The 13,519-nt window shown below is 35.8% G+C and overlaps 1 protein-coding gene and 2 long non-coding RNA genes across 5 annotated transcripts; 1 reads left to right on the forward strand and 2 right to left on the reverse strand.

The window, feature by feature from the left end:
• Window positions 1-304: 304 nt before the first annotated feature.
• LOC110046205 (uncharacterized) lies at window positions 305-11,988 on the reverse strand. 3 transcript variants are annotated; one of them, XM_089277705.1, is made up of 9 exons: window positions 4,253-4,335; window positions 3,931-4,019; window positions 3,537-3,641; window positions 3,151-3,232; window positions 2,568-2,628; window positions 2,347-2,421; window positions 1,804-1,839; window positions 1,222-1,278; window positions 305-777 (listed from the first exon to the last, which is right to left on the reverse strand). In XM_089277705.1, the coding sequence occupies exons 2-9, from the start codon at window positions 4,010-4,012 to the stop codon at window positions 760-762; spliced, it is 516 nt and encodes a 171-aa protein (XP_089133831.1). In that variant the 5' UTR covers window positions 4,013-4,019; window positions 4,253-4,335; the 3' UTR covers window positions 305-759. The 3 variants fall into 3 exon arrangements, with proteins under 3 accessions (XP_089133831.1, XP_089133830.1, XP_089133829.1); XM_089277703.1 differs by lacking the exons at window positions 305-777; window positions 1,222-1,278; window positions 1,804-1,839; ... (2 more) ...; window positions 3,151-3,232; window positions 3,537-3,641 and adding exons at window positions 4,905-5,008; window positions 9,585-9,632; window positions 10,303-10,368; ... (2 more) ...; window positions 11,403-11,474; window positions 11,612-11,988 and having other exon boundaries at window positions 3,935-4,019; XM_089277704.1 differs by having other exon boundaries at window positions 723-1,278.
• On the reverse strand, window positions 5,641-7,349 carry LOC149097893 (uncharacterized). The gene is made up of 2 exons (XR_016203687.1): window positions 7,210-7,349; window positions 5,641-6,776 (listed from the first exon to the last, which is right to left on the reverse strand). It is a non-coding gene; the product is annotated as an uncharacterized LOC149097893 (long non-coding RNA).
• LOC149097894 (uncharacterized) lies at window positions 7,606-9,027 on the forward strand. Its single transcript, XR_016203686.1, has 2 exons — window positions 7,606-7,814; window positions 8,580-9,027. It is a non-coding gene; the product is annotated as an uncharacterized LOC149097894 (long non-coding RNA).
• Window positions 11,989-13,519: the final 1,531 nt, after the last annotated feature.

Raw genomic sequence — 13,519 nt, forward strand, 5'->3', positions numbered from 1 at the left:
ATATCAGCACCGCTAGGACTCTTTAAAGTTGTGGAAGGCATCCGGCATAGCAACTAAAAATGGCTCTTAAAGATCTGATTCAGGCAAGTGTTCTGAAGTCAATCGGTGTAGTTGAATATCTGACTCAGTTAAATCTGACTGGCGGGTTCAATCACAAACGTATGCTTCCTTTCTCCCTCACCTCCCCCCACCACCTGTCCTCGCCCGAAATAAAAAATTGACTTCTAATAGTGGGTCATTTTGTAATTCAGGCACTCCGTTTGTGTTAAACTAAGTCAATATGGTGGTGTATCAGCAAAGCGTGTAACAGGAGGTGAAACTGTTTATTTAACTCAGCAATAAACAACATATATATCAATGATTACAAGTTTATTCTTTCGCCGATTTACACGGCAATGATTCGATGTTTTTGAAATACAGATGCAATGATTGCAATGGCCAACCTGTTAAACTATCAACTTCATACAACTTTAAAAGTTTCTTAATGCAATACTTGTAACAAAACTAAATCGACTGTCTTAAACTCCTACATGGATTCGCATTTTGGTAAAAATATTGACCCATTAATCATCTACATATCATTGATAACTAAGGTAACTAAGGTAATTGTGTAGTAATAAAGTAGTTTCAAAAAGGTCAAAAAGATTCTTTTCATTCAGTGGTGAAATGCTAAAAGTTCTATTTTTTTTATTTTTATTTGTTCATTTATTTAATATTTAACCAGCATTTTCTTACTGATTTATCAATGATACAGCTAAGTTATATCCTGAATGTAACCTGAAAATAAAATCAAAGAAGAATGTATTTACTTTTAATTTTCAGTGATGATAAAGCCCAGTTAAGAGTACCATTAAGTATCAGAAAGTGAAGAAACTCAGGACTCGAGAAAAACCTTTTTTTCCAGTTTGCCATTCTGACAAGCAGCACTCAAATTTTGCTTGCCCTGGGCAAGTCTTAGTTTCCTTTTTTTTAAAATTAGATTGCAGATTACTTGCCTAGGTCCTTGGCAATTGGGCAAGTTAGAAATTTAAGTTACTTTTCTTGCCTCTGTTATGGACGAATGAACGATGGTGCCCCCTGCATCGATTTAAGGTGATTAGGTTCATCTATTTTTTAACTGTGAAGGGAAGGGGAAAGTGGGTAGATGATGATGTAAACAATCATAAAATTATTTTAGCCCAAACAATGAAAAACGTATTGGATTCCAAACAACTTCCTTACTGTTCCACTATCATCGGCCACAGAACTCTCTTCCCGGGGGCGTTTCGAAGTGCCAACCTAAAACAAACAAATAAAATGTCTTACATCCTTGAGTGTCTTTACCTTTACCATGATGTATTTTGAAACTTCAGTAACAATCCTTTGAAGTTGATAACAAATCTTAGTGTTTGACCGATTACTTTAGCTTAACTGTTCAGGTGTTAGAAATACAATTGAAATTCAAATCAAAGGTCTCTTTGAGGCTACGACTATTTTGCATGATGAAATACATGCATCAGTTTTTGGCTTTGTCGCCAAAATAGATTTCTTTCTTCTGTCCCTTGTTTAAACCTCTTAAAATCACGCTTTAATCACTGCGTATTTTGTACTGACTGGTCGTAACTGATATTACTTTAACCCATACATGTTCACATGCTTAGTGACCAATTTATTTGTTTCCGCCCCTGCTGGAAGGAGCCCAATGTCATGTCATCTAGCAGCTCATGCACAAAACGCTGTTAGAACAGGGAAGTTTTGCTTTACCTTCCCACGCTTGAACAGAGTCTCTTTAATCTATGATAATTACTAGAGTATAATTTGTACCTGGGCATCTAAAGCTAACAACCTTTTGCGTCGAACCTGGAAGGAGTTAAAACAAATAATTTCATGAGTTTTTAGCTACAATAATAATCAACAGGTTAACTTTTTACCTAACTTGCTTACCTGTGGTTAGTGCCTGTGGATTATGCAAATGGTAGGAAATGTGGCTCGAAATACGTTCTGCATTGGTATGATTAAATTAAATATTGCAGTACAAGCAATTGAGGCATACCCCTCAATATTACATTTTATTTAATGAATCGATTATTCAAATTTTGAATGCACTAGACGTTTCGAGAATGCAATGATGAATTGATTACTGTCAGTGCTACTTTACCCGAATATACATGTACATATAATGGGTTTTATAATTAACTAAAAAAATGAATTTGATATCATTGAATCTTGAAATGACTATAGCGAGTGCAATAGTGAAAAAATTACAAGATTGCAGTCTTGAAAAGGCTAGTGGGTTCAATATTCAAGTAATGAATTCATTTATGTATTCTTGAGGGGTACACTTTAACTGTAAGGAATAACACTTACCTCGTCATCATCAGCAACTGTTTCATTTTGACTTTCTTGGGTTTCTTCTGCATGTTTTCTTTGGTCTTCCTGCTCCTGAAAATGTTCGGCAGAACTTTCAAACCTGTTTCATCCCTTTTCGATGTCAATTTCCCTCAAATTTCTACCCATGTCTGTACCATTGAATATTTTCAAATTTGGTTAAAAATTGAGCACGATCAGCGTTTTCAATTGAAACTTACCGATAGTAATAATTCCGCCTCTTGTCGCCTCCGTATTACTCTGTTTTGCTGTAAAAGTTCCCTGTAATAATTTACCAGTTTGTATTAATATTGATTACAATTAAAATGTTGTAATAACAGAAATTGTGACAGTTCTTGCATTTGGCAGATTAGATTGGAAAAGTGTCATCTAGAACAAATTTCTTTCAAAAGACTCTCATGCACTATGTAATCATGAATGATTACTGTTTAATACACCAATGACACTAATGTTCCACAAGCAATAAGTCATACTTTTGACTTTTGCTGTTTAAGATTCATTTTGCATGATTAAAATGCATGTAAGAATACATCACAAAAAGAATAAATCATGTTCCCTACTCGCTTAACAATTACTACTGGAGAGAATGGAGAATATTTTATTATAGTGGAGGAGATACAGTGTAGAAGCAGAAAACTTAACAGGCGTTCCTCAATTCATTTATAATAACAGTACTTAACTCTACCTTCCTTCTAATAAAAAGTGACAAAAGTATTACTTCTACATTCATTAAGCCAAAATAGCATTCAATACAGGAAACCTAACTAATAATACTAGTCTTACCTGTTTGCTTTGATAGCCTCGGCAGCTTCCTGAGCATCCTGGATTGAATCGCTCAATTGAACAAGGAAGTTGTCTTCCTCTCCTTCAATGGGAATTTTAAATATAACACTTCCATTAGCATGTCTAAGCATGTGATTACTTCCCATTCACAACCTACATGTACATATCATTTCTTCTCAAACCTCAGGAACCACTGCATAATGTTTTTACTAAGGGGGTTCTTTTCATCTCTTCTGCTTTGGTAGTTTCTTTCTCAAGAAATTTACAATTTGCACTTTTTAAACAAGGCTAAAAGAGGGCCACTCATGACATAACCTCTTATCTCAAATTAACATTTGACACACACACACACATACACAAGCAAGGTAGTATTGCATTATGATCACCTGTCAAAATGTTTCCTACAACCATCCTAGCTGCCGATGCTGTTGGATGCATTATGTGCACCTGGATGTCACTTCCACTGTTGAAGATTCCCTGCTTTCCACATGCTACAATATAGCAATCAAAGGACACATCACCTTTTTGCAAGTGTTGTAAGGTAGTATCAAATAATACAAAGAATTAGTTTAAAGCAACATCAGCCTTGCTCATAACAGCCAGTCAATGGACAGTGTCTGGCCAAAATGAATATTTGTCCAGACAAAATTTTGGTATGGCAGTCATTTTGACTGGTCAGGTACCTCACTTTCAAATTATAATTAACACCACTGGCCACCATTCAAAAATTATTTTGAGCCCTGTAACATATGTAATTGTAGCATACCACAAATTAGTTACCTTCCTCGTCAAACTGGCTCCCTTTCAAAGCTACATGTACATAGCAATTGGCCAGCTGTGGCAAAAGATCTATTGTCGTCATTAATGATCTGAACCAAAAAGGTAAAAAAAGTAATAGTTAATGAGGCTCCTATACGGTATTGTTCACAACAAAAGGAAAATGGTTAAATACTACAGTGTAAAACATGCATGACCATGTGAACAAGAAGATACGACAAGCTGTCATAACGAAAACACAGTGTCTTTTATCAAGAAAATGAAGAAAATAGCTGCATTAGTTGTACTACATGTTGTATTCCTAAAAAAAATCTTTAATACCCACCTAATAATGCTAATGGCCTTTGCACTTGGGATATATCAAAGAAGCACTAGTGGAGTGCAATCTTCATGGCTCTGCCTCCTCATCTGAGAAATTATAAGAAACTCTGCTGTTAAATTATTATATCCCGCATATACCTCTACGTGTTTTGGGGATTTGTACTCTTATACATGTATTTTTTAAATCCGGGATTTTTACTTTATAACACTAATTAAGCTTAATAACATCATAACACAACTTTTTGACAGATATTTAGTTTACACTCCCTCGCTTGGGCCTACTTTGCATAAAATATGTACACACTTAAAGCAATCTGCCCTGCCGCAAATACTTCTAAATAATCATAATCAAACAGTCATCACAACTTAATGGGATAAAATAAGATAGTTCTTTTTTTGAGTACCACTCAGGCCCAAGCAAACTTCACATGCTTATTCTTCTAAGGCAGATTTAGAGGGAGATGCAGGGGGTGCAGCCCCGTCCGAGATGAAACCCTCTAGATCTTCATATTCACTTTCAAAATTTGTGTACTAATGCACTTATGTGCTATTAGCAAAAAAGTTTGGTGTGTCATGAACATGCATTCACAGTCGATACCTCAGGTTCTTGTTTGACAAATCTATAATTATCATAACGTGAATTTGCTATCACTTACTTCCTGAGCATTAAGGCAGAGAAACTGGAGCCTTTGTGGTACTTTATACGCTTCCATCAACTTTGTCAAGAGCTGCACATCATATGCAGGTCCTGCTGATTCATCTGAGGAAATGTATGTATAGTTGTAATAATGAGACAAATATGCACTGAGTGCAAAACCACAGTTTAGTACTAGGACTCTCATTGTTGTTAGAGTGCAGAAGAATTGTTAGGCCAGTTTTCTATTTAATAGATGTTTGTGTAGTGCAGTGCCAGCAAAGGGGTTACCCCTGCGAAATGAATTCCCAGTAGTCTGGGAATTCCTAGGAATTCCTAGGAATTCCTAGGAATTCCAAGTTATTCCAAGACATGCAAATTATGCTTTATCCAAGACCTTGGAATTTCTGGGAATATTTGGGAATAGTGGAAGTATGACTGGGAATTATTGGGAATTCCTAGGAATTCCAAGTTATTCCAAGCCATGCAAATTATGCTTAATCCAAGACCTTGGAATTTCTGGGAATATTTGGGAATAGTGAAAAGTATGACTGGGAATTATTGGGAATTCCTAGGAACTCCTATTACTTCCCAGACTGTTTTAAAAAATGTATTTGGAATATCTAGGAGTTTTTGGGAATAGCTAAATCACATGAAATATTGCTGGAAATTTCTATAAATTTCCCAAAATGTCAAAATTAAAGATGAACTCGGTGCATGAATCAGTTTCTGTGAATTAGTAAAAATCAACACGATCATTTCTCTGTAGTGAGTTCCATACCTTTTTATTGTTGTCAAGCTCCAAGATAATTATTTCCAGACAAAAAATGTACATTAATTCCAGTTTAAGTCTGACAACTCAACATAAAACTATAGCACTGATAATATTGCTTTTTAGATCCAACATGATTTGTTAGTGTATATGTGCCTGTATGGACCCGTAAATCAAACACCCAGAGTTTAACTGATAGAAAAATAGATGCTCTTAGATTTGATAAATAGATTAAGCAAAAAATTCTGTCATCATAAATGAATATATATTATTTACAATTTCAATAAAACCAAAAGTATATATATGCACGTATATATTTAATATAATTGTAGATTCACACACATACCCATCACAGCCCACTGTTGAACAATTTTTGACTTGATCCTGTATGACTTTAGGAAAAAGAGGAAGACATCTCTCACAGATGTCATAAATGAAAAGCTCACAGTTTCCACACACTTGCTGTACATTTGTAAAACTGTACTGTGACATTCTCTGGACAAATTACCGGTAGTTTCATTAAAACAAGGATATCTTTAGCAGCCTCTCATTGTCATACAATGTCTTGAAATTAAGGCCAGAATAGCCATACAGGCATATTCTTTGGCAGAAAATGTTTTTTTCTTGGGAACCATTAGTTTCACTTTCATCAGGGGAGTCCAGTGAATGGTCATCAGTGTCAGAGTTCTCAATTTCTTCAGAGGAGTCGGAACTGAAACTTCAACATCATTATCTGAATCACTGTCTGTGGACAAATCTGAGTTGTTGTGTATTACATCAACTGGTATTTTTGTAGTCTTTTCAGGTATTGGCAACTCAATTTTATCAAATGCTTCTGTGAAACTTGAATTCTTGCATAAAGGTTCACTCCATAATCCATCAAAGTCATCCACAACATTTTTGCCAACAGCCATCTCACTCAGGTGAGCCGAAAACTGTGAGGTGTTCTGTTCATGGTGTTGGAAATGATATCCAAGAAAAAGGGATGCAAGAGAGGGAGATGACGTCAACTGGCCTGTGAAGACTGCTTTAAGCGATTTATGTGGTCGAATCTTGTAGATTTTGGTATGGGTATAGTGGAATCATCAATATGTTTCTTGTATTTCCTTGTCCTCGCGGTCACTTTAATTCATGACACAACAAAATCAAAAGAATCAAAAAGATTATGAGTTAGTGGGAAACAAATAAATAACTGACATAAATAAATGACAATGCAAATAAAAAAAACCTACATCTTGATGTATTGAAAAGACTATAGATCTCATATCATGCTAATCCTTATAAATAATTCAAAGGAAAAAATGACAAGCATCGCAAATTTATACTTGCTGCATTGTGCTGACTGGGTGTTGAAATAGATTTGGTGGACTAATACAACAAGCTTAAGCTCATTTCGCAGAATTTATCTCGTTTCCTCAGGTCGATCTGAAACCTTTTAGGTGAATTTCAGCTTTTGGGGTTTTTAAAGAGCACACAATGCATTGCTTAGTTTGATTTATAATTTACAATTATAGGTTATCATAACAGAAAATCCCTATAAAATTGGATTCCTTACCTTTGCAGTGAACTTGATTCAAGTGCCTCATGATCCTTTATCTTGACAACCGTCGGGAACAGATCAACCAGTTAAAGTACGTTCCATTTTCCTCCTTGATTTATTCGTAAAAAGTTTGTGTAGTTTTTTCCTTTTGAAGCAAGACCCATCTTTCAAAAGACCACCAAAACAGCGTGGAAAGGGAAACAGACTTGCCATCGAAAGCGACTGGTCTGGCAACCTCGTTGCCAGTCTCTCTCTCCTTCTTCTCCCGTTTCCATTCTCTCCTCAACTGATCAACTGAACCAATCACAGCACGCGAATTTTCACGTGACTATCCTTGTGACTGAACGTGACAAAGATCGCGTTATTAATTCTCTTTTGGCGCCCATCTTTGAATTCAGCGTTAACGGCTGATCGCTCGTACGTTTTATTAGATTTCACTTCCAAAATTATATCAAAATGGTTTTTGCTGCGGTCCTGTGACCAGAAGAAAACAGCGTGAGTGTCATTAACGAGAAACAAGTTATTCTTGGCGAAGATTTGGAGTTAAAAGAAAGTCTTACTGTGGATGTTTCAACGGGGAAGAATTCAAAGGACAGATTAGCCGTATACAAAATTATTTGGTGAGTAATCGAATTCAAGTAACCTTATATTATACAAAGTAAATTCTTGTATTTAGACAAAAGCTTTTGAATGAACTTTATCATCACGAATCATACACGAGTGGATCACTCAGTCATGGCATGAAATGAATTCTGGCTAAAGCAAAGTTGAAACAATTTAGGTTGCCCAGTGTGCATGCCTAAACAATTTGATTTGCGAGTAACAAGTTTCTCTCGCCTCACTTGTTCAAACGAAATAAATATAGCAGTTCTCTCTGATCCCAGTCAAAGTTCTTGATAAAAACTCCAACGAGGCAGCCAGTGTGCATGAGTTTGATATGTCTCCTGTGTGTTTCAGCCTGACTGTATGGCAGTCCATGTTGATCTTCAATTTTTGTCCATCCGTATATTCTTTTGTGTTTACTCTATTATTTAAATGTTCCTTAAATGTTTTAAGTGTCTTTTTTAGTATTTCTAATGTCTAAATTTGGCTAAAAACCGTGATATACACAGTGTATCCTCCAATTCAAGAGTTGTTGATACACTTATAGAGGAAGGAAAACCTTGATTTAATCTACTGTAAGCTCAAGATTTATGTAACATATTTATCAATAGTATACAAGCACCTTCCATTATCAAGTCTTCTCTTTTAACATTTCAACCAGCTTACAGTCAGGTCTTAATTAGCTGCGTGTATTAAACTGTGAGCACATAAATATTTGGATCTCAGTCTTACAGTACCTCATATATATCGCAATGTACTGTATTTTTTTAATTTTGTTTTAGGTGTCATGCAACAAAGATGAAGATGAAGAGGCCAGCTGTTGACAGCGTAATTAGAGGGCAACAAAAGAAGCTGCGGAAACAAAAGAAATAACTGAACAGCAGCTAAGTTTGCCCAAACTCAGCCTTTTTTAATTTTAAGGATTGTTTCAGTTTTGTTCTTATAATTGATTCCTTACATTCATGAAAATCCAGATTTGTTCCACATAATAACAATAATTTAAGCTAAAATCTTGTGTATGGAAAATTGTTGGATTTGTAAACCAAAAAAGTAAGTAAATTATCTGAAAAAGTTCTCTTTTTATCAAACATGTAAAAGTTTGACCTTCATAGCTGTTTTCAGTTTTACTTTTAATTCTTGGTGTAATAAAAAAGAAACAGGATAATATTATTCTAATGACTTATGTTTAAATTCATGAAAGCCAATGTAATAAACCATTGATTTAAAGCCTGTTTGATGTGATATCAGTGACTTTATTTGTTATTTTAATGCTGGGCATTAATCATCAAAATTTTGTCTGGCCTACAAACGATACAAAATTCCCAGTTTTTCTCAGATTTTCCAAAAAATTCCAACCTATTCTCAAAAAATCCTACAAATTCCAAGTTATTCCCAGAAATTCCTAGGAATTTTTGAGAATTTTAAGGAATTTTCAAGGTGAGTATATTTCAGTTGGAATTCCTAGGAATTCCTAGGAATTCCAAGTCAGCTCTATGTAAACTTGGAATTCCTAGGAATTCCTAGGAATTCCGAGTCCGAATTACCGTGAAAATTCACACCTTAGATTCCTAGGAATTCCTAGGAATTCTTAGGAATTCCTAGGAATTTTTTCCTAGGAATTCTTAGGAAATTCCTAGGAATTCCTAGGAATTCTTAAAGTTATCTCACAAGGGTAGGATGCAATACCATGATTCACCTGAGCCATCACCTGGGTTCACTGCAAAAATTTAAAACCTAACTTAAAGTGACTTGTAAATTGATGATAAAAATTGCACTTATCAACTCACTTGCTTCAGCACCTATCAGATGATTGCACTCCTCTTCTACAGTTCCAACTAAAAATGGAAATCAATGCGATTATTTAAATCAGTACTGTGTATTGTAATTGGATTGTCATTTAAAGTGCATTAATCTTTGAACATAAATTTTCACATTGTGTAACTGTAACCACAGACAGGTTTAAAAATGTTAAGACGGTACTTTGCTGTAATTCTGGTGAGTTCCTTGGTCTATCTGCATTTTTTTAAAAAAAAGCTTTTTCATTGATGAGCGTATTAATGATGGGCACTTGATCGTGATTTAATCAATATTACGTAACTTTGGGCTCCTCAAAATTTTTCCGAAGCCTTGATGATAAATATGGGTTATTGACCAACAGGAGGTTGAGATAGATGACTGGATATTGACCAAGTTCTTTTTTTTTTTTGCGTGTTTGTGACCGTGACAAAGCTAATCACAGCATGATATTCGGTTCATCTTGCCCGCTTACAGAGGTGGTCATATAATAATTTTCTTTAGTGCCTGATCGTGAGATATTTTTTAGGAATGACGGCTTAATTACTTATTTATACTAGTGACCAGAGTAATTATACATGTTGTCTCTTGACACTTGTAATTATGTGTGATTGTGGCACAATATTGATATCATCACAGTCTTTAATGAAACATCAATTAACTTAAGTTATATTTTTCTTAACAGTACTGGTCAGGATCATCAACATTTACCTTCTGTTGCCTGATCAGCACTCTGATTAACATCCTTCGTCACTGCACCACTGATAGTGATTGAATCTACAAATCAAACCCCAAAATATGAAAGGTGCTGATTTATTTCTTTTTACTCTAACATAGGAATTATTTTGTGACCAACACTATACAATTGAGTACCCATTTAATTTTTTCTCAAATCTATCTTTCAAATGCTGATGCCAGAATAATAAATTATTATTAAGTCAAGAATATCAAGAACATTAATACATTCAGCTGTCATAGTGCTTGTTTACTATATCTTGACTTACTATAAAATGTCTCCACAATCTTTTCCACCTTCCTTTGTATAAAATCTTTGAAAAGAAAGTTGAAAAAAATCATTGCCCATAACTGAATAACTTGCAACTACAGCTGTAATCAATACTCTCTCCCTAACTTATCCTCTCTGTCCTGGCATGAGGCTTCCGAAATGAAGCACTTCTCATTCTCACAAATGGTAACGCTTAAGATCTGAAGTCTTAATATATTAAATGCCTATACATCAGACATACCTTTTCCAAATATTACAACTTGAGCTTATAAGTAGACATGTTATCACGATAGAAGATTTACCTGTACATTTGGGCACTAGGGTGGGAGTGGACGAGAAGACTGGCGTCCCTAAATCATCGTCACTGTCATCATCTGAAGAGTGAGGTAAATATATAATTAAAAACCTTATCTCGTAATTGCAACACAACTATCAATTAAGATACACACAAGTACAATGTAACAGTTGACTTGTATGGAAGTTTTAAGACTTGTTATTTGCCTGTAATAAATTGCTCCAATTCTTTCGAATTTGGATACGGCATCTGATTGGGTTCTGTCATGACACGATGTTTTTGTTCCGGAAGGCAGTCGTAGCACACACAACCTTTTTGTATGGGTGAAAGCTGTCTGGGTTCTAGATGCAATGCTTCATGATTATCACTAAAAAACCATCAACATGACTTCTCACGTACTGAATGCCATTTGTCTGTCACACAACAAAGAAACGCAATGCACTGACCATCACTCAAACAACCACATCAATATGACTAGTATGACCAACAGGACAAATAAAAGCACCATACCGAATTGTGGAGCTAGGGCAGTACTGGAATCATCATCCTCAATCTCAATTTGTTGAGTTGCTGCATTTCCTCCTGTGCATCAAGAATTTAAAAACTATGTAAGTATATATGTATATCACTTAAAATTGGTCAGCAAATACTTCATAGACAACTGTTTAAGTTGATGCTCAAATTAGTGTTTAGAAATAGAATAAACAACTCCAACGAACCTTCAGCTTGACTTTGGCCGGCTTCTTGATTACTTGGCCCTGCACCATCTCCACTTTCTGTGAAAAAAATGAAATCCAATTGCTTTACATGCATAAGATCAAATGGTCACACAGATCACGCGTAACTCGATGTATAACTCATGAATCGACGCGTCACGCGTGGGTTTTCTTGCGCGCCGTACCACTTAAGGTGGCTCCATAGGGTAATCATTTATGGCGTTGCGCGCGCAAGCGTTATGTTTTGAATGCTGTTTTTGCATTTGTGTTTTTCACCCAGTCCTCTCAAACTTGCCAAATGTAATAAGCAATGATTAAATAGTGTTTTAGTACCGTCTATGTTAAAATTTTGGGTTTAAGTCTTAAATTATAAATGCCCAAATCAATGTGTTTTTTGCCGTTTTTAAGGCTTTATTTGCGATTTTCTTAAATTTCCTTCGGTGAAATCTTCAAAAATTTTCACAGCACATCGCACCCAGAAGGACACAAATTTTAAACACGAAAAAAGTAGGGTTTGTAAAGGCAGTTTTTTAGATTTTTTCAGATTTACGTCTTTTACCGCTGCTAAAAAAATGGACTAATAGATTTCCCTGGAAAACGAGTTCCGACTAAAGTGACATATTTATTAACAGTCTGCCAAATTTTACGGAATTTCACCGAAGGAACCTCGAGAAATTTCACTGTCAGTTTTGCTTTTTGTGCTCATGTTGACGTAATAAAATATAGAAAAACACTGACGTTTCCCTTCGAGCGCGCGCAGATTGCTTGAACTTTCGTCCCCAGCGCGCTTGCGATCGTAAAACTACAGGGAGCCACCTTAACATATATATTCCAGTTACATATTTCAGAAGCGCTTTAAAGAATAAAGGCCATTTATTTCCATTTCATTGAATCACAAAGATACACCAATTATCTTATCGATGGCTCGTTCGTCAAAGCGTTTAGCTGCGTTCAAATATGATCACCAATAATGCTACCTTGTAAAATAAAAGTGTGATTTGACAGCTACATTAACAGCCGAACAGGATACCGAGTTCTTATGCTCAATGTTACGTCGCTTACGATTTAGATGTTCTTACCGTCCTCTAAGCGAAGGAACACCTTTGCGCGAGATTTATAAATACACTTGAGCGTGTCTCCGCAGATGTTTCCAGCTCTACCAGCCCGGCTTAAAACGGATGTGTTTCCAACAGTCTTATACAAGACAAGCCTAAAAAAGAAGATATTGATAACAATACAACACAAATCTCAGGATTAAGTCTTTGTTGTAAAGACCAAAAGTGATATTTATGTTATAGCTTCAGTTCTAGTACCTGGAAATGTTTGATTGGTTAAGTTGACCAAAGGCATTCATGACCAACTCAGTGATGTGCTGCGATGTCGCATTATTGCTAAATTCAATCTCCTTTATTCGTCCACTTGCCTCGAGTGTCTTAAGCGTTGCTGATCTAGGAACGCGACTATTCGAATCATCTGATCTCAGAAGTATAAAAGTTCTGGAGAGATTCCTGGCTCTTGGTTTTCGACCACCTTTGTCCGACATTCTTATGGAATTTCTGCGTACACCACACTAAACGATTCGAAGGAAGACAATACGATGTGCCGCGTGGTCCACGGTACTCATGTTTCAGTGCAGAGTTGTTTGGAATCATTACCATATTTGGAGATTTTACAGGAAGTACCGTGTTAGAGACCATTCGTCGAGACTGTCAATATCGCAGCACTGGGCAAACAATGAACCTCATTGATATTACGACCCTTTCAAACGGTCCTATTTTAGAGTTGATTCGATGGTTGCAGGGTCACAATTTGCTGGCCAATCCACTAAGATGCAGGCCATGCAATCGAGCAATGGAGTTGACTGAGAGGAATGAAGATCACGTGGATGGGTATCTATGGTTAGTATTCTAT

This window comes from Orbicella faveolata, unplaced genomic scaffold (genome assembly GCF_042242905.1).
Source record: "Orbicella faveolata isolate gen_17 unplaced genomic scaffold, um_ofav_v1 contig_46, whole genome shotgun sequence".
In the NCBI taxonomy this organism is placed as follows: domain Eukaryota; kingdom Metazoa; phylum Cnidaria; class Anthozoa; order Scleractinia; family Merulinidae; genus Orbicella; species Orbicella faveolata.

Bases quoted from the DNA above. Each gene is read 5' to 3' on its own strand.
- LOC110046205 (XM_089277703.1), bottom strand. From the start codon at position 11,705: ATGCATGTAAAGCAATTGGATTTCATTTTTTTCACAGAAAGTGGAGAT. The intron at 10,641-10,899 runs GTAAATCTTCTA...TTCTTTTCAAAG, and splicing joins CCTAGTGCCCAAATGTACAG to ATTTTATACAAAGGAAGGTG. The intron at 4,336-4,904 runs GTAAGTGATAGC...ATAATTTCTCAG, and splicing joins TCTGCCTTAATGCTCAGGAA to ATGAGGAGGCAGAGCCATGA.